The sequence below is a fragment of the Mobula hypostoma genome, chromosome 10 (assembly GCF_963921235.1).
Source record: "Mobula hypostoma chromosome 10, sMobHyp1.1, whole genome shotgun sequence".
Lineage (NCBI taxonomy): Eukaryota > Metazoa > Chordata > Chondrichthyes > Myliobatiformes > Myliobatidae > Mobula > Mobula hypostoma.
The window spans coordinates 117,329,642-117,351,334 of record NC_086106.1 but is presented as its reverse complement, the minus strand read 5'-3'; the positions used below and the strand labels follow the sequence as shown (position 1 = coordinate 117,351,334).

Sequence of the window (21,693 nt, the reverse complement as noted above, 5' to 3'; positions counted from 1 at the left end):
AATACAGCAATGTCATCTGAAATGCTGAAGTCATTTGCTGAACAATGCCAAATTAGCTAGACCTGGCCAATCAAATGGAGGGGGAAAGGGAAGGTGGTAATAATCACTTAACCATGGTAATTTCCACCACAGGAAATGTGAGGAGTACAGATTATCAGTAAAGAACAGGTTTGTACTGGCCTTTGCTATCCATTGCAGTCAAAGTGGCTACAAATACTCACACAGTATGGCTGAAAAGTTGATAAAGGACTGGTACCTATTGGATCCAAACCCCAAGAATAAACACCTTAAGCACCATCTGTAAAGAAGGGAGGAAATAGGAAAGAGAAAACAATGCAAACTCAGCAAAGGGATCTCAAGTAGAAAAAGAACCAACTTAATTTGATGTTATTCTTATTTAAAATAAGCATTTCCAAGAGCTACAGCAAAGGAAATAGATGTTTTAATTTTTCCAATTCACCCAAAATAAACTTGCGATTCTCAAATTTCCTAAAGCACTCAGAGGGTGCTCGTGTTGCCTTGGTGATGAAACAAACAGCCCCTCTTTGTTCTTTGTCGGTTTCCAAGCTGAATGAATTCAGAGACTTAATTAACATTGGTAAACAGTTACCACCAGATACACAAGGTGCAAGCATTGTTAGTCCACTATTGCTGAACAAGATTTCATTAAAAATATTTTATTCTGTTCGGAAGGGGGAAAAGGTCAGGACATTCTGCACACCTGATTTAGTATACTAAAAACATATACAACATATTCACTTTACTGAATTCAGACCCAAATTGCTATATCACAAAGTCATACAACTAACATTCTGACATTCTTGACATTTTACAGTGTAATGTTCTGTTCAAGGCAGCAGCTGATGAAATATCCAAGATATTTTGCCAGACAAGTGCAATTAATATAGTGGTAATCTCAGTGAAGTGTCCTCGTGAAGAACAAAATACTTATTATGATTAATAGGTAAGAACCTAATCCTTCAAAACCTGTTAATCCCAATGCACACTGTGCAGTCTTTAAAATAAATTATAATTCCAGCTCAGAATCCTGCATTTACATGATAGAGACTGCAAACACCTGATGTTCCAATTTTGGTCTGTGCCAAGTTCAGTCAAGGCTACAATATGGCAATACAATTGGACACAACATCCATGGGCAAGGAGGGAACTTGGATCAAGAGGGGAAAAAAGTCCAAGCTTGCTGGAAATTGAGATGATGTATTATTTCCAACAAGCTGGAGTTCAGAGGAATGAGGAGGAATTTCATTGATACCTATAGAATATTGAAAAGCCCATAGTGGATGTGGAGAGGATGTTTCCTGTAATAGGAGAATATAGGACACATGGACACAGCCTCAGAATGTCCATTTAGAACAGAGATGAGGAGGAATTTCTTTAGCCAAAGGGTGGTGAATCTGTGGAATTCACTCTCACAGACAGCTGTGCAGATCATGTCACTGGATATATTTAAAGTGGAGGTTGATAAGTTCTTGATTAATCAAGGTGTCAACGGTTTCAGGAAAAAGGCAGGAGAATGGGGTTGAGGGGGATAATAAATCAGCTATGATGGAATGGCAGAGCAGACTCGATGAGCCGAATAGCCCAATTCTGCTGTCATGTCTTATGGTCTTATCAGGTGTGGATGGTATTGAGTAAGCTGCAATATGCTCACATTCACCAACATTCATCAAATTAGGAGCAAATTCAACAAGGTACTGAGGGCACCGATATTGGAAATAAAACTAACAAATCCAATCCTTCTAAACTGTAGTCGATGGGGAGGGAAGGAAGTAGATTACTGAATATCAAATTGGAAAAAGGCTGTTAAGTAACAGCTATAAAAATACAATCAAATGAGTTAAAGTTTAAATATTGCACTGCAGAACTATCAAATCAGAAAAATACAATATCAGCTCCAAATGCTTGCCAACAACCTAGCAAATAAAGACTGAAATGGACAAAAAGCTTGGGTCTCATCTACAATTTCCTCCATTCAGTGGGGAAGGTGCTCATGAGAACCAGAAGATAACATGTACATCACAAAACCCCATCAGAATGCATAATATTGTTTTTTTTAAAAATGTACACTACCTTTCAAGATCAATGTACACTTAAGTCTCAAATTCAATTGATTTCACCCACTCACTTTAATTAAGATGAACCACATCGAAACAGTTGTTAGTTCACTAGTAATTTCAACAGTGGCAGTTTATTACCATATTTTGTAAATAACAGACAGTTATTTTTATACATGGAGAAAGGTGATGCAGAAATACTGAGTTCATTTTGAATGCCTTGAACATCTACCCCACTGATGACAATTTCAAAACTGTAAATAATAGATGTAAATTAATTTCTATTGCAATTGAGAAATCATTTACAATAACTGAATTCAGATTACTGACCAAAAAAGTCTTGCTTCGGAAGAAAACTTCACATAAATAAAAATGAAGATGGTGGCGGAGTTCTGTATTAACTTGAAGAACCTGGCATTACCAATTCAAATCGTCCAACCTGTCCTTCCTGCGTAAGCTGATTCATAATATCCTTTACACGCATTTTTTTGAATACAACCAAATAGCGATCCTTCCCTTTCCCGTAGGCTTTACTCTTCAGGCCATATTTGGCAGCCATTTGATGGATCTGCATACGCTCATCGTTGGTCAGCTCTTTAGAAAAGGTCAACTCTTCCTGTCTGTCCGAGCGGGCATAATTTTTGATAAGATCCTCTATATCTCGTTTGTTTAATTTGGAATTACTCTTACTCATTTCCAAACCTAATCCCTCCCTCTTAAACTGTTCTTTTACAGTGATTGGCTCTGCAATACCCTCACCCTCTTTCCCCAAACCACCCCCCTTCCAACCCATTTTTCGCAAAAGCTGATTGCCAATGTTGTCTTCTGTGATCTTTTGTTTAAGATCTTCTTCCGCAGAACGTCCAATAATGGCACTGCGAGAGATGGCTGTGCCAGATTTTCCTGGCTTGCTCGATTTTACAATCGGCTGCGTTTGCCTCAGTATGTCCAAAGCCTTCTCCGCCGCTGTATGCTTCACCAGTTTTTTGGTTCCATAGGCCTCAGCAATAAAATGGTCTTCTATAAAAACACGGCACTGCCAAACATCATTGGGGGTCAGCTGAAACTTGTAATCCACAGTCATTCTATTGAATTGAGCCGAATTGTTCAGAATGCACACGGCATTTTTTGCAGTCTCCAAAATGACAAACTCCATCCAGTTCTTCTTTTTGCCATCCTTTGAATGCCGCGTGCTCTGCCTATTTGTTTCTTTTTCTTTATTGGCTGTGTCTTTGCTTGGTATTTTCTCATCTGGCTTTTTGAGAGCAGGAGGAATGTCATTTCGAGGCGTGTCCTTCTCACACAGTATTAGGTCATCAATGCAATTACTTTTACATTTGCGTTTCACCACCTCAACCACCACATCCTTCAGGAACAACTTTAAGGCTTGTTCAGAAGCCCTATCTCGAGCTCCAATTTTGCTGCCAGCATAACCAGTAGATAAGTAAACACCCTGACACCTCAATTCACAAGCATAGCCATCTGTCAAGACTTTCTTGTTTTTTGGTACATCAGCTGGAGGTATCTCCTTCAGCGAGACATAGAAATACTGAGGGTTTGTTTTACAGGCTTGAATACAGCTGCTCAGCACATCGCTGTGGTTCAGCTGGTTACTGAAGCCTCCGATTGAACTAAGTTTCCTTGACACAGATATCTGGAGCATATTAAAAAATGTCTGTCGGCTCTTTACCGCAGATGGAGAAAACCCACCAGATGAAGATTTGCTAGACAATGGTTGCAGAGGTTCAGGAAGTACCGACTTGCTGGCATTTTTCTTGGAAGATTTTCTACTTTTTGACCGTTTGGTCTGTGTAAAACCCAGGCCTTTGTAGCCCTGCTTGTTGCCAACTGGTGTCTTAGAAAAGTCCGGCCCTCTCATAGTCGGATAAAGATCCGACGAGGGAATGGAATGATAAGCCTCATATTTTGCTGAATAGTTCTGTTGTATTTTAGACATGTAAGAGCTTAAACAGGTTATCCCATTTACACAGTTTCCAGTTTTGTTTTCATTTGATTCAGTGAAGATGTTCTTGTACAAAGAGTCATAATCAAACGTAGAACTCTCAGAGGAAGCTGGAGGCAACGGCCCATTTGAATTTTTGCTAGATTTATTTGATTTTTCATCAGTGGGAGAAAGTTCTGCTTTCACAGGGGTCTCCTCAGTTTTAACCGCAGAGTTTAATGGCAGAATATCTTCATCTAAGTCTGCCCACCTTCGAGGCTTTTCTGACTGATTTGGCTTTTTCTTTGCCTCATCTTCATCCTTAGTGCTGCTACTCACAAATGCAACCGGCTCAAATCGAAATCTGGGACGGAAGGAAGGAGGTTTCCGCTTCGCTGTTGGATTTTCACCTAAAGAGGAAGACAGATAAGTGAGTTTGGTAGTGTTTTCAAATATCACTTACATTGCATATTGACGTTTGTAAATAACCAAATCTGAAAACTTCACTCATGCATCACAAACTATTTCTCATTCTTTTGTTGATCTGCTTGTATTTCACTTGATGGTAGGTCAAATTCCTGTAACTTAAATGTTACTGCATCAGCTGGGGGACTTGCTAAGGTTTCTTTCCAAGCTCCTTTCTCTGTAGTCATATTGAAGGAGCCCGCTTCAAAACTTCTTTTAGAATTAAATTCCTGATATATTTGTGGCTACGGGGGTCAGGGGGTATGGAGGGAAGGCTGGGGCGGGGTTCTGAGTTGGATGATCAGCCATGATCATAATAAATGGCGGTGCAGGCTCGAAGGGCCGAATGGCCTACTCCTGCACCTATTTTCTATGTTTCTATGTTTCTATATTTGATACGTTCATCTCTGCGGCTAAGACGTAACAAGATATTTCCACAAACTGTAGCTTTTGTTTGACTATCATGAAAATATACCTTTGCAGTTCTGCACAACAGTTTAACTTTTCCTAAGCAGAATCAGTATTAAAAGTAAACACCAACAAATTTGTTGCATAACACATATTACTGCTATCGGAAGCTTTAGAGTTCAGCTCCCAGAGCGCACAATAGTCCTTTCAACATGCTTAAACCTATATCCACAGAAGTTTGAAATGCCAAACAGAGTAAATGTGGACCCAAAACTTCAAATTTTAGAGATTCTACATCAATGGCTTTTCAATACATTCACCAAATATCAGTTAGTTCATTATTATACAATCAGTAATTGACCACTGATGTAATTATATGGTGCTTGTTCATTAAAACATTTAGTCATAGGTAGGTGGTGGGATGGAGATACATCTCTACCAAAGGAGGTGTAAGGTGCTCCTTCCCTCCACTACCCTGCAGCTCACCCTCGGGCAAGGTGTAACACCTGCTTAGCCCTCCAGTCAGGGTCACGTGAAGCCATGGGAGCAGGTGCTGGATGGTCATATAAGCAGCTGGTGCATATCACAAGTTCTGGTTACGTGATCACTGACACCAGGCAGACAATCTCTGAAGAGTATTGATAATGGCTGGGATCACCCGCCTTTGTAAAGACACAGCCCAGAAGGCAGCAATAACAAACCATTCCTGCAGATAAATGAATTGAAAGTGCAGATTGTTATTAATGATTATGATATAGTTGGGATCACAGAGACATGGCTCCAGGGTGACCAGGGATGGGAGCTCAACGTTCAGGGATATTCAATATTCAGGAGGGATAGACATGAAGGAAGGGGAGGTGGGGTGGCGCTGCTGGTTAAAAAAGAGATTAACGCAATAGAAAGGAAGGACATAAGCCGGGAAGATGTGGAATCGATATGGGTAGAGCTGCGTAACACTAAGGGGCAGAAGACGCTGGTGGGAGTTGTGTACAGGCCACCTAACAGTAGTAGTGAGGTCGGAGATGGTATTAAACAGGAAATTAGAAATGTGTGCAATAAAGGAACAGCAGTTATAATGGGTGACTTCAATCTACATGTAGACTGGGTGAACCAAATTGGTAAAGGTGCTGAGGAAGAGGATTTCTTGGAATGTATGCGGGATGGTTTTTTGAACCAACATGTCGAGGAACCAACTAGAGAGCAGGCTATTCTGGACTGGGTTTTGAGCAATGAGGAAGGGTTAATTAGCGATCTTGTCGTGAGAGGCCCCTTGGGTAAGAGTGACCATAATATGGTGGAATTCTTCATTAACATGGAGAGTGACGTAGTTAATTCAGAAACAAAGGTTCTGAACTTAAAGAGGGGTAACTTTGAAGGTATGAGACGTGAATTAGCTAAGATAGACTGGCAAATGACACTTCAAGGATTGACGGTGGATATGCAATGGCAGGCATTTAAAGGTTGCATGGATGAACTACAACAATTGTTCATCCCAGTTTGGCAAAAGAATAAATCAAGGAAGGTAGTGCACCCGTGGCTGACAAGAGAAATTAGGGATAGTATCAATTCCAAAGAAGTAGCATACAAATTAGCCAGAGAAAGTGGCTCACCTGAGGACTGGGAGAAATTCAGAGTTCAGCAGAGGAGGACAAAGGGCTTAATTAGGAAGGGGAAAAAAGATTATGAGAGAAAACTGGCAGAGAACATAAAAACGGACTGTAAAAGCTTTTATAGATATGTAAAAAGGAAAAGACTGATAAAGACAAATGTAGGTCCCCTGCAAACAGAAACAGGTGAATTGATTATGGGGAGCAAGGACATGGCAGACCAATTGAATAATTACTTTGGTTCTGTCTTCACTAAGGAGGACATAAATAATCTTCCAGAAATAGTAAGGGACAGAGGGTCCAGTGAGATGGAGGAACTGAGCGAAATACATGTTAGTAGGGAAGTGGTGTTAGGTAAATTGAAGGGATTGAAGGCAGATAAATCCCCAGGGCCAGATGGTCTGCATCCCAGAGTGCTTAAGGAAGTGGCCCAAGAAATAATGGATGCATTAGTGATAATTTTTCAAAACTCGTTAGATTCTGGACTAGTTCCTGAGGATTGGAGGGTGGCTAATGTAACCCCACTTTTTAAAAAAGGAGGGAGAGAGAAACCAGGGAATTATAGGCCGGTTAGCCTAACGTCGGTGGTGGGGAAACTGCTGGAGTCAGTTATCAAGGATGTGATAACAGCACATTTGGAAAGCGGTGAAATGATCGGACAAAGTCAGCATGGATTTGTGAAAGGAAAATCATGTCTGACGAATCTCATAGAATTTTTTGAGGATGTAACTAGTAGAGTGGATAGGGGAGAACCAGTGGATGTGGTATATTTGGATTTTCAAAAGGCTTTTGACAAGGTCCCACACAGGAGATTAGTGTGCAAACTTAAAGCACACGGTATTGGGGGTAAGGTATTGGTGTGGGTGGAGAATTGGTTAGCAGACAGGAAGCAAAGAGTGGGAATAAACGGGACCTTTTCAGAATGGCAGGCGGTGACTAGTGGGGTACCGCAAGGCTCAGTGCTGGGACCCCAGTTGTTTACAATATATATTAATGACTTGGATGAGGGAATTAAATGCAGCATCTCCAAGTTTGCGGATGACACGAAGCTGGGTGGCAGTGTTAGCAATGAGGAGGATGCTAAGAGGATGCAGGGTGACTTGGATAGGTTGGGTGAGTGGGCAAACTCATGGCAGATGCAATTTAATGTGGATAAATGTGAAGTTATCCACTTTGGTGGCAAAAATAGGAAAACAGATTATTATCTGAATGGTGGCCGATTAGGAAAAGGGGAGGTGCAACGAGACCTGGGTGTCATTATACACCAGTCATTGAAAGTGGGCATGCAGGTACAGCAGGCGGTGAAAAAGGCGAACGGTATGCTGGCATTTATAGCGAGAGGATTCGAGTACAGGAGCAGGGAGGTACTACTGCAGTTGTACAAGGCCTTGGTGAGACCACACCTGGAGTATTGTGTGCAGTTTTGGTCCCCTAATCTGAGGAAAGACATCTTTGCCATAGAGGGAGTACAAAGAAGGTTCACCAGATTGATTCCTGGGATGGCAGGTCTTTCATATGAAGAAAGACTGGATGAACTGGGCTTGTACTCGTTGGAATTTAGAAGATTGAGGGGGGATCTGATTGAAACGTATAAGATCCTAAAGGGATTGGACAGGCTAGATGCGGGAAGATTGTTCCCGATGTTGGGGAGGTCTAGAACGAGGGGTCACAGTTTGAGGATAGAGGGGAAGCCTTTTAGGACCGAGGTTAGGAAAAACTTCTTCACACAGAGAGTGGTGAATCTGTGGAATTCTCTGCCACAGCAAACTGTTGAGACCAGTTCATTAGCTATGTTTAAAAGGAAGTTAGATATGGCCCTTGTGGCTACAGGGGTCAGGGGGTATGGAGGGAAGGCTGGGTTCTGAGTTGGATGATCAGCCATGATCATAATAAATGGCGGTGCAGGCTCGAAGGGCCGAATGGCCTACTCCTGCACCTATTTTCTATGTTTCTATATAAGTTTGCCAAGAACAATCATGATCAAGACCACAATCGTCTACATCATACAACATTGCACATAACAAACAAATGAGTCATAGTTAAATGTACCATCTTAAAATAATGAAAACTTAAAATGTTACTTCAACTTGAAAATTACGTTATGAAGTGTATAAGGCAAGTTCCTTCCCGCGCCTGTTTGGTACACCGGGCAGTATCCTTTCTGTTTCTTTAGCATTTATCTGTTTTACAAGGCCCAGTTGTTAGCTCGGCATTCAACCCAGCATGGACAGAAGCATGCAAGGAGATGGCTGGATTTGAACCTGAGACCTCTTGTTCCAAAGTCTGTGCGCAGATACCACTACACCACCAGCACAGACTATGTAGTGTGTGACCAACAGAAAAACAAACAATATTGTAAAGTAAATTTATTCTTATTTCCTGAATTACAGCAATGAGAATCAAGAAAGAAGTAACTGTTAAAGACCAATCCCAATAAACGTATATAATCACTTTACACCGCACGCTGTCGGAGCAGTGCTGCCAGGATAATCAAGGACACGACCCACCCAGCCAACACACTTTTCGTCCCTCTTCCCTCTGGGAGAAGGCTCAGGAGCTTGAAGACTCGTACGGCCAGATTTGGGAACAGCTCCTTTCCAGCTGTGATAAGACTGCTGAACGGATCCTGACCCGGATCTGGGCCGTACCCTCCAAATATCTGGGCCTGCCTCTTGGTTGTTCTGCACTACCTTACTTTCCATTTTTCTACTTTCTATTTATGATTTATAATTTATTTTTTTTAAATAGTTAATAATTTTTACCATTTGTAATATTTTTCATATTTAATATTTGTAATCCAGGGAGCGGGAAGCGCAGAATCAAATATTGCTGTGATGATTGTACGTTCTAGTATCAATTGTGTGGCGACAAGTATAAATAAAGTATATAGTAATCAGTTACACTGAATACAAGTCACAAAAACTGATCCAAAAAGTTGATCCATTTCCATCCCAACTTCAACAGATCCTTTTATTCCCTTCTCCCACACATTTAATGGAACAATTCCATTTAGAAGTTGAAAGCAATCCTACCATAGATGTATTACACTTTCAGTTCAGTTCTGAGGGACTAAACCCAGGAAACAACTGCCCATAATTCAGCACAAATTGCCAAATCTATCCAAAACTATGAACAACTGTGATATACCACACAGGCTAAATGGAATAGTATTTCTGAGATGGAAATTCAAAATTCTAACTACTATAGTACATATATCTCACCATTATCCTGAGATTCATTTTCTTGCAAGCATTCACAGAAAATACGAAGAAACAATAGAATCAATGAAAAAACATACTCAATTTTTTTTCAGTTTGTGACTGCCTGTAAACAATCTCAAGGTTGTACAATTTATACATTCTTTGATAATAAATACAGTTTGAATCTTGAATCAACAAGACAAACAATGTGCAAAAGATCACAAACTGTGCAAATACAAAAAGAAAAAAAAGTAACAAAATAATAATAATGAGGAAGAAGCAGCAGCAATAAATAGAGAACATGAGTAGAGTCCTTGAAAGTGAGTCCATAGGTTGTGGGAACAGTTGTCGGGGTGACAGAAGTTGAGGGAAGTTATCCCCTCTGGTTCAAGAGCCTGATGAGTGAGAGGTAATAACAGATGTGATGCTGATGCATTTTGCAGCTCAGTCCTCTATGAAGCCTAGGAGAATGAACTAATGTACAACAGATACAAGGAATGTAAAAATCTAGTACAGAAATCAAAGTTCATATACCATATATAACCTTGAGATTGATCTTCTAGCAGGCACTCACAAAACAAAGAAGCACCACAGAATTCACAAAAAAAACCACAAAGACCACCACCTACCTACTGTGCAAAAGAGGACAAATTGCAAACATGAACTGCAGTCCCCGAAAGTGAAGGGAAGCGAAGCCAGTCCAGGAGCCTGATGGCCACAGAGCAACAACTGCTCCCAAACCTGGCAGTGTGGGGCCAAGAGTCCTGTACCCCCGCCTCACAGCAGTAGCAAGAAAACGGAGATGCTGAACACCTGTTCATTTTCCATTCTTGGCCTCAACAATTTAAATCTTGCTTGACACTTTAAATGGCCCTGAGTAATGGAGCTGAAGCATTGCTTAAAAACTTAAGCAAAGACAGCAAGACGGTGGAATGCATTTTCAGAGTGATTTAAATAAAGGCTGTGTCAACACAGTTGAGTAGTTTGGAAGGATGACTGAAGTAAAATACAGATACTGTATATACTGGAAAAGAAAGAGTATTAGCCTACACTGCTCACAATGAGAATATAAACAGACTGACTGTGTGGACTATCAGTTCCATATTGTAATACAACATAGCTGCGCACACACACAAAACAGGTAAGGGTTCTTAACTTACCATTGTCAGAATTGGATCTTTTATTAGTTGTGTTCCCTGGAATTAACTCCAATGATCCTAAGTCACCAACTTCAATACCTTCTGCCATTTGTGAGACTCGTTCCAAAAGGTCTCGGCTGTATCTATTAGCAAACATACATAAGCAAAACATGGTCAATTCATGATAATTATATGTTGTAAAGTTACTACTATAATTAAAAAATTGAAAATTATTCACAAGGTATTGGGTTTACAGTATTCCTTCACAAAAGCAAATTTTATTGCAGAAAATACCAATGAATTGATCGCATTGGGAGAAAAGTGTAAAAGTGCATGTGTTTGGAGAAAAGAAACAGGCATAGGAGCGCATAATAAAATGACAGCAAAGTCAAGAATGTAAAGGGTCTAAGAGTGGATATCCATCAATACAGGAAAGCAGTAAAATAAACGAGATCAAGAGCTTAAAAAATGCAAATGCACAACCAATAAATTATTTTTGAACTTTTGTCACAAGAGAATCACGGCAGCCAATTTCTGAACAAAATGCAAACTAATAAATGACTATAATCTGCATCGGGTTGAGTAGGTAACTATTGTCATTCAGGAAAGGAGGCAAATTCAATTTCATCTTCCAGATATGAAATCCATGGGGAAGCTACCAACAATCTGGCAGGGATGACAGCAGAGCAGAGATGGCTAGTTTCTGGGAATAATTCACAAGGCACAGGACAGATAAGTCTCACAGAGGAAGAAATTCTCAAATGGCAGGGGTGACAACTGTGGCTGACAAGGGAAGCTGCATAAAAGCCAATGGAAGGGCATATAAGATAGCAAAAGTAAGCAGGAAGTTGCATGATTGGAAAGTTTTTAAAATCCAACAAAAGGCAACTAAAAAAGCTATAAGAAGGGAAAAGATTAAATATGAGGGCAGACTAGCCAATAATATAAAGCAGGAAACCAGACTTTTTTTTTAGTTATATAAAGAGTAAAAGGGAGGTGAGAGTTGATATTGGACCACTGGAAAATGATGCTGGTGAGGTAGTAATAGGGGACAAAGAAATTCCAGATGAACTTAATAAGTACTTTGCATCAGTCTTCACTGTGGAAGACAGTAGCAGTGTGCCAGAGGTTCATGACTGCCTGTGAGAAGGAGTAAGAGCCATTGCTATTACAAAGGAAAAAGTGCTAGGCAAACTCAAAGGTCTTAAGGTGGATAAGTCACGTGGACCAGATGGACTACATCCCAGAGTCCTGAGAGAGGGTGCTGAAGAGAACAGCTGCATTGGTCATGATCTTTTAAGAATCACTTGATTCTGGAATGGTGGTCCCGGAGAACAGGCAAATTGCAAATGTCACTCCACTCTTTAAGAATGGAGGAAGGCAAAATAAAGGAATTTATAGACCAGTTAGCCTAACCTCAGTGGTTGGAAATTGTTGTGATCTATTATTAAGGATGAGGTTTCGGGGTACTTGGAGATTAATGATAAAATCAGTCCAAGTCAGCATGGTTTCTGTAAAGGGAAGTCTTACCTGACAAATCTGTTACAGTTCTTTGAGGAAGTACAGGCAAGATGAAAAAGGGAAAGGCAGTGGATGTCATTTACTTGGATTTTCAGAAAGCATTTGATAAGGTGCCATACAAGGCTGCTTAACAAAATAAAATCTTATGGCATTACAGGAAAGATAACCAATTTCCAATTTCCCCCAGGATCAATAAAGTCATATGACTATGATACTGGCATTTATTTCAAGGAAAATAGAATATAAAAGCAAGGAATAATGTTGAGCCTTTATAAAACACTAGTCAGGCCACAATTGGAGTACTGTCAACAGTTTTGGGCCCCATATCTCAGAAAGGATGTGTTGTCATTGGAGTCCAGAAAAGGTTCACAAGGATGTTTCCGGGAATGAAGGGGTTAACATACGAGGAGCATTTGCAGCTTTTGGCCTGTACTCACTGGAATTTAGAAGAATGTGGGGGGATCTCATTGAAACCTACCAAATGCAGAAAGGACTAGACAGGGTGGATGCGGAGAGGATGTTTTCTATGGTGGGGGTATCCAGAATTACAGAGCACGGCCTCAAAATTGAGGGGCAACTCCTTAGAACAGAGGTATGGAGAATTTCTGTTAGCCAGAGAGTAGCAAATCTATGGAATGCTTTGCCACAGACTGTGGAGGGCAGGTCTGTGTGCATTTAAGGTGGAAGTTGATCGTTTACTGATTAGTCGGGGCATCAAAGGATATGGCAAGACGGCAAGTGTATGGAATTCAGTGGGGATGCGGAATCAGCCATGATGGAATGGCAGAGCAGACTCGATGGGCTAAATGGCCTAATTCTCCTCCCATGTCTTATGGTCTTATCTTTGGATTAGTCCGGATTAGATGAAGTCAATAGTATCTTGAACCAATTCATTTAATAATTTTTCATCATCAGTAATTTCATTAGTAAGATAAATCAAACAGTTTACATTTTTGCTCTATTTTATTTGCTTGTTTTTTTTTAATTTACAGAAGACCCCATTGCCAAATGGTTTCATTTTTCAGGCAACATATATAGCTTTAAACAGGTTTGAATCGACTTTCAATTTCTAAATGTGCTGAGTGAGACTTGGTTATGTATGCCTATGATTCTGAAATAAAAAATTAAAACAAACTCACAGACCACTGATTTATCTCAATCCCAATCCAAATCTTAACCACCTCATTAAAATACCACTCAACCGACAAGATACCCACACGAACTCAGAATCCCAAGGCAACCAACTCTCTAACTTCTACTCCACTACAACAGTCCCTATTCTACACTTAGGCATCAGGAATTTATTGCTTCAGGAACACTAACATGGATTGAGCCATATCCTGCCACTTGAGCACCAATACTGCTCCATAATCTCAAAAAATTGTTCAGAAATGTAAATTTAATGTGCTGGCGAAGATTTTACTGCTATGCTGCAGATATTTCATTTTCGCAGTTCTGTAAGAGCAATCTGTTCTGCTTTCAGCAAGTTTGGGTTTGAGCTAAAGATTTATTGTTCAGCTTGAGAATGTTCTGCCTGCTAATCAGGACAGTGAAATTGGGAGAAGGTTCTACGGAACACTGGGCAGAGAGATTTTTGTGACGGACACTGGTGGGAGTCAGGGTTTTTTTTGGTGGGAGGGAAAATGGCTGAGGAAGCTGTCCCTGCTGACCAATACTCGGGGGCGGGGGGGAGAGTCCATTTGTTTGAGATGGATTTCAAGGAAGGTGATGTGTGCTTTCACGCAGACCGTGGATCCAAGTGCACGGGTTAAAGACAACTTCAAGATAAGCTCCAACTTATGTGCACATTTGGACTGGGTGAACTGTAATGGGCCCTTTTTTTTTTCTGTTATTTTTCCTACTAGCTGTTTGATAAAGCTGAAATTTGTAAATATACTTTCTTTACAATTGTATGCAGTGTACAATCTGTTACTTCTCGCTGATCACTAATTGCAGGGGGGCAGTATTTATACAGTATTTGCACAGATCGGGGTTCTGCTGGTAGAGACATACCAGCTTCCTGGCTTTGGTGGGACTCAAGCCATACTGACCCTAGATGTACAGAGTTTGAGAAAGGTGGTTTTCTCACTACTGAGTCCAGTGGTTGTTAGCAAGGGGCCGACCAGCCATGTTTCTAGAGACACCCGGTAAAAAGGGGTTTCATAAGAAAGCTTGAAAAGCAACAAAAGAAATTGACCATTCTTTACATCCTAGCTCCATATCAAGCTACATGGTTCATAATCAGAACTTAAATTTTTCTGTTCTGACTGTGAATAATCAAGAGAACATGATCTCTGTAAACTATTCAGAAAAATCAGTGTGTTTAACATTCTGAAAATATTGCTACCAATATATTTTCTGAAGAAGATGGAGCCAGCGAACAACATGACCAAAGGCGACTGCTTCACATAATTCACAAAGCTACTACTACTTCTTCCAAATATGATTCTGCTACTACTGGAACATGTGATTTACAATTTGGTGGTGTGTTTTCGGGCCATTTGAGCGATCTGGACTTTGCTGTCTCCAAGGGAGTTCCGTGAGGTTTCGAGTGGAGTGTGTGGCCTGGCGACGGTGCACAAGTCCACAATCAATTCCATTTCGTGCCAATTAAAGTGTCGAGCAAGACTGAAATCAACGACGAGAGCGGACGACGAGCGAGTGTTCAGCACCATCTGCCTGCTTTTGTCCAGTCTCTCTCTCTCACTTTTGCTCGCTGCTCCCGGAGGAAGATGCCTGCATTTGACCCCTCCTGCCATCTTGCTCGACGATACTGGAGTCTTGGGTCTTCACAATTGTTTAATCAACATGGTTTGTGAATTTGACTCAGTAGTTCATGTTGTGATGTGTTTCTGGTTACTCTTCTTTTTGCTGCATTTTGGAATGGGACGGCCAGGCTCTATGGCCTGCAGTCAACCAACAATCAGCACTCAATTCAGTTGAACCAAACTAAACTGAACACTTCCTAGACTGTTTTGATGACAGTGGTTTGATGTTTTATATTTTGCTTTTCACTCTTTTTTTTGCCATTTGCTCAATTTGTTCTTTTTTTTTGCACAATGGGCATTTGATGTTTTCTTTGAATGCCTTCCACGGTGTTTCTTTTGTTTTGTGGCTGTCTGTGGAAAAATTCATCTCAGGGTTCTATGCTGAATACATACTTTGATAATAAATGTACTTCAAATCTTTGACTTTGAACTTAAGCGGTGTATTTTACTTTGTGAAAGTGTTTAATGGCAAATCACATTTGAGAATACCTAGTAGAAGTGTTCACCACTGATGTGAAAAGTTAACTTGGGAGTTAGGTATAAACAATGTTGCTCATAATCTAGTGTCTACTTTCATTCTCAATTTGGTTCCAATTTGCCATAGACACTAAAAAATGTATTTGGCTGAAGACGTTTTATATAACTGAAAATACCATATTTTACAATGATAAATACCCCAAAAACAAAACAAAAAAATGATCTGAAAGCTGGAAGCTGAAACTACGGTTTCTTAACAAGGAAAAGAAAGCTAGATCAGTTTAAATTTATCAAGGGACCTCGTCAATGCTGATAGTTCTTCAGACTGCCATAAAAATAGCTCCTTAGAAGTGAGAAGTCTGAATTTCAACACTGAGGAATTTTTGGATCAGATTACCTTCTGTGATCATGAAAAATTAAAAGGTACCAGAGGGGGAAAAAAGACTCTCAATAGGTGGGCTACTTTCTTAAAGCTCAGGAGTCCATCAATCTTCTCTGACAGCAGTTCAAGTTTTGAATCACAGATTGAGGAATGGTGAGATACATCCCAATCAAGCCAGCACAGGCCTTACCTAGGCTAAAAACGCCTATACATACAAATAGCTCCCATACAAATTATTAAATTCAATTTTTTTTTGGGGGGGTGATATCTTGTTTACACGTAACCTTCCTACAGTCATCAGTCACCATTGTCTCACGGGCTGCCAGTATCACTGCAAGAAGCCATTTAAGAAAGACGCTTTGTAAACTGATATGCAATCACTTCTCAAACAAGAGAAAATCTGCAGACGCTGGAAATCCGAACAACACACACAAAATGCTGGAGGAACTCAGCAGGCCAGGCAGCAGGCGACGCTTCAGGCCGAAACCCTTTAGCAGAACTGGAGAAAAAAAGCTACAGAGTAGATTTAAAATGTGGGAGAAGGAAAAGAGAACCACCAGGTGACAGGTGAAACCTGAAGGGGGAGAGATGAAGTAAGGAGCTGAGAAGTTGATTGGTGAAACAGACAGAAGGCCATGGAAGAAAGAAAAAGGGGTCAGAAGCACCAGAGGGAGGTGATAGGTGGATAAGGATATGAGGTGAGAGAGGGAAAAGGGGCTGGGAAGTGGAGGGGGTTGGGGGCATTACCTAAAGTTTGAGAAATCGATGTTCATGCCATCAGGTTGGAGGCTACCCAGATGGAATATAAGGTGTTGTTCCTCCAATCTAAGCGCAGCCTCATCATGACAGTGGAGGTAGCCATGGATGGACATATCGGAATGGGAAAGGGAAGTAGAATTAAAGTCGGTGGCCACTGGGAAATCCCGCTTGTTCTGGCAGACGAAGTGTAGATGCACGGCGAAGCAGTCTCCCAATTTACATCAGGTCTCACCAATGAGCAGGAAGCCACACCGGGAGCACCGAAGTGTTGCCTCACCTGGAAGGACCGTTTAGGACCCTGGATGGTAGCGAGGGAGGAGCTGTAGCATTTGTTCCGCTTGGAAGGATAAGTGCCAGGAGGGAGATCAGTGAGGAGGGACAAAAGGGCATCACTTCTATTGATACCCATGCAATAATGTAACATTCACTAATTCCTCAAGCCCAACAAAACTAGCTATTCAGTCTAGGCCATCCTGACCCTGCACCATTGTAACTAGGCAGGGGAAAACAATAAATGTTCATGTCAATTGGGCCTGATATACATCATTCATTACAACAGGTATGGTTATTGTATTGAGCGACTTTGCACATCTTCTGCCTTATGGACAAAATTGGCTTATGGACATCTGTAAAGATACCCTGTGCATAATCTGGGGAAAAGCTTTCATGTAACACAAGGGCATCTTTAAGCTGTTGATATTTTAAAGATCAAGATTGGCTTTATTTGTCATGTGTACATCGAAACATACAGTGAAATGTGCTGTTTGCTTCAAGTCAAATCAGCAAGGACTGCTGGGCAGCCTTCAAGTGTCATCATGCTTCCAGTGCCAAAGCATGCTCACAACTCAGTAACCCTAACCGTACATCTTTCGATTGCAGGAGGAAAACTGAGCACCGGGAGTAAACTTGCGTGATCAGAGGGAGAACGTACAAAATTCTTTGTGAGCAGCTGCTGAAATTGAACAGCAATTGGTGATCACTGGCGGTTCCTCTAGCTGGTAAAGGAGACAGGTTTAAATGTCAAATATCACGGCACAATGCTGCAATGTGTCTGGTAAAGCTGTGGATGTTTAATCTGGAAGATCGGGAGTTAGAACAAACACACTACTAAACACTGATGAGCAACCTCCCTTGAAACATCTACTGCTGGAAGAAGAATCACCTGACTTGACTGACATTCACTCTAAAGCCAGTTTACTGCCGATCTTACTTCACCAACAATGCGACGGTTGAGACGAAGAGTAAGATAGCTTTCAGTGAATACAGTACTCATCCACGACATGGTCAGAACAACTGCAGAGCAAGCACACAGTAATTTTGTTCACCAGTCTTTACACAGTGACTGTTACCCAAAGGCTCAAAAACTTTTGCCTGTAATAGACTACTAACAATTTCTGAAGGATTACTCAAAGAAGAGCTTTGTGACTGAGGGGCAACAATTAGATGTCAAAAGATGAATTCAATAGGTCTGAAGTATTTAGGAGTGAACCTAACAGTATCCATTTTTTCATGAAAAAACTTAACAAAATTGGTCTCCAAAGTTCCACAGCAGTCAGGTAAGGACTGAGAAACAAGGAAATTATTAGACTTACTCCTAAATACTTCAGACCTATTGAATTGACCAGCAATGGACCAAATTATAAAGGTGGGAAATCTAGCCTACTGTGATACTAACATATCATGCAATTAAGGCTAAGTGAAGGACACTGAAATTGATGAACCTGACATGACTGATTAACAGTACAGCAATAAACCAGGTTCTCGACACTGGAATAACAGGTGTAAATAGGCACTGCTGTCCTACAAAACAAACCATAATCACAATTTTCCATAACATGAAACTGCATCCTCCCTCTGCACACATGAAGAAATGCAAGTTGAAAAAGAATTGTGCTTATTTACTTTATCCAAATTCTGTGAGAACAAATTTTACTTCGTACTTCAAATTTTTGGATCATAATTTGTGAATTGTACAAGGGAAAATTTCCATAACCTGACAGTCATTATGCAGGCGTCCCCTGTACTCCTATTTGGCTATAAATAATCAAACTAACCAACGACACTATGAGTACAATTGTAGGAAGCTGACTTATTAAAACTATAAAGCATAACCATTCAAAGCATTGATAAGTTCAGCTGTATTTCTACACAAATATGACAATACACAGCTTGTGCTTGTTGGACTTGAAAGTGGTGTAAATTAACTCTTTAAATCTCTTTGTGGCTTCATAGGCAATCTCAAATAGAGAAAGAAAGTGTGGATCAAAAAAAAACTACAAAAGGTCTTACATTAATATTTCTTTCAATAATGAAGCACCATCATTGCTTGTGATCTTGAAATATCATTCCTAACCAGAGTTTATTATGCTTTGAACTTTATGGTATATAATACAGTAGATTTCGGTTAATTGGGACACATCAGGACCAGTACATTTTGACCTAATTAAGCAGCTGTCTCAGTTAGCTGACGTTTCATGGAAATAGTATTAAAAAGTTGAAAAAGAAAAACTGAGTAACAAATTATGTATTTAACTGTAACACAGAACAAATGAGAATACTAGCAATAGTACTACTGTACTATAAAGCTGTGCATTTAGTTCTTAACAGTTATTGAAAGAGGAATTCATCCAGGGTACAGAATGAAGAAAATTAGCCCACCTAGAGCATCTAATGGACTGCCTTCATACACTGTTTCATATCCAAGTCTTCATTTTCATCATAACATTCAAGATAATTACTGATACCTTTAAATTCTTCATAGATCCTAACTTGATGAAATAGCGAAATTGTTTCATTATCACTCCACACCATTCCTAGCATCTCCGAGCCTGAATGCTTGAAACTCCAGTGAGCAAAACAATTCTAAGTTGCCTTACTGACTATTTCTCACCAACTATGTGACAAAAATCACACCCAGTTTTTTGAACACAAACACATGCACTGACTCAGTTTAAAAACTATTTTCTCTAAGAACGTTGTAGGGTCTAACAGCCACAAGTGCACATGATTGACGCTAGTTAGGGATAGTTCGGCAACAGCCTCTGGTACCAATTAAGTGTCCCAAATAAATGAAGGGAATCCAAGAAATTTTATCAATAATTATTGTTAAGCATTGTCCCAAATAAACAGCTACTCTGATTAACCGATGATCCAATTAACCAGAATTTACTATATAAACCTGTATATTCCCACAGATATTCTCAACAAATACCCTCTTCTACTGCTACCAAAGACAGAGTTCCACAATAGTCTACATTTATAAAATGCTTTTTGCATAGAACATCCCAAGGCAATTCACTGGAACATTATCACAGTGAACTGGAATACAAGTTACAATCAAGACACAGAACTAAAACTCTTCTCCTGAAAGCAGAATTATGCTTGGGTTAGAGGACTGAATTCCAAAGCATAAACCCCCGGTATTCGGAGACACGATTGCCAAAGATAAAGATAGAACAATCAAATCAAGTTGCCAGAAAAGGAGAAATACAGGTAGCTTACAAGACTGTAGGTACAGGGGTGGGGGAAGAGATTACAGAAATAATGAATTGCTTTGTTAAAGAATCAAAAGTAAGGAGAATTTAAAAGTAAGGCTAAACTTGAGATTCTTCAGATGCTGGAAATTCAGAGTAACACAAAATATGCTGGAGGAACTCAGCAAGTCAGTTAGCATCTACGGAGAGGAATAAAGGGTTGACATTTTGAGCCGAGACCCTTCATCAGGACTGATGAGAGGTCTCAGCACAAAACTTCAACTCTTTATTCATCTCCATTCATGCTGCCTGACCTCCTCCAGCATTTTGTGTGTGTTACTTAACAGCAAAGGAATTGCTTTTCTCAAAGCCAAGTGAATGGAGACTTGGACAAGTTATGGCACAGCCAGCAGAGCTTTGGATGACCTTACTGAGAGAGATGATTCACAAATCTACCAGAGTAGTCCAAGAAAAATAAGAATGGCATTGCTGAGTTTTACAAACACTCCAAATGAGGCAGGGATGCAATTCACCCGTGTTATGACCACTGTAATGGTACAGATGAGGTCCCAAGCTAAACTTTCTGTCAATACAAATACACAATCAGAAGCAAAAACAGAACATGCTGGAAATGCTCTCCTTCTTTCCACTGATGCTTCAGTCCAAGACCCTTGTTGTGTGACTCTGGGTTCTGTTTCTGATAGTTGTGAGAAAAGAGGGGGATAGTATTAGTTGCGAATAAGAACTAAAACCTAGCTCCACTGTTCCCAGTATCTGGTTGAAGGAACTTTTATTTCCTCCTGTAGTGGATCTTTGACAAAATTATATTCACTATGAAAACTGAAGCTGTAATTTTGGATGAGGTTATAAAAGAAAAGGATAAGGAAATGAAAGAGACCAAGGACGAGTACTTGGGAGACATCAGGGATAACCATGCATGAAGAGAAGCCATAGCAAGTGATCCTTTGGATGGATGAGGATGGTCTGGTCAAGCCAATCGAAGTCTACAGATTTAAGTAAGACAAGAGATAAATTACCTTTGTCAACAGGCAGAAATTCAAATCAGGCACACAAGAGCAGAAAGGCTCAAATTAAAGATGCCAAAGCTTCCAGGAACTTGGAAAAGTAAAGATTAGAATCACAAGCTTTGAAGGGAGCAAGAAATTATTTGTGAAGGAACATGATATTGACAGCAGATTTGAAAGAAATGATTTGGAAACAACCTTAATTAACAGTAACTAGAACAGGAAACTTGGATGACCAGTGGTTCAGTGGAAACAAAATAAAGGGAGAAAATAGTGAGTCCAGAGGACACATCTGAGCTTTGGAAGGGGCATTTGAGGGAGACAGTAAGTGAAACTACTAAAATTATTGTTCATGGTTATCCTCAGAAATTCAGTCCAAAAAACTAAGGAAAGCAGCCGAGGTAGTTGACTGGAAGCCACAATCTCACACGAGCTCCTTACACTATTAAATG

At 40.2% G+C, this 21,693-nt stretch overlaps 1 protein-coding gene across 4 annotated transcripts in view; it reads right to left on the bottom strand.

The window, feature by feature from the left end:
- Positions 1 to 232: 232 nt before the first annotated feature.
- The window catches only part of nkrf (NFKB repressing factor), a 52,569-nt gene continuing 31,108 nt past the window's right edge, over positions 233 to 21,693 (bottom strand). For 3 of the 4 annotated variants that reach the window (XM_063061093.1, XM_063061092.1, XM_063061091.1), the window contains exons 2-3: positions 10,858 to 10,979; positions 664 to 4,427 (exon numbers count right to left, since the gene is read on the bottom strand). In XM_063061093.1, the coding sequence (XP_062917163.1) occupies positions 2,473 to 4,427; positions 10,858 to 10,945 (2,043 nt within the window). In that variant the 5' untranslated portion in view covers positions 10,946 to 10,979 and the 3' untranslated portion in view covers positions 664 to 2,472. Of the gene's footprint in view, positions 299 to 663; positions 4,428 to 10,857; positions 10,980 to 21,693 lie in introns of those variants that run through there. The other variant, XR_010019549.1, reaches the window with a different exon arrangement.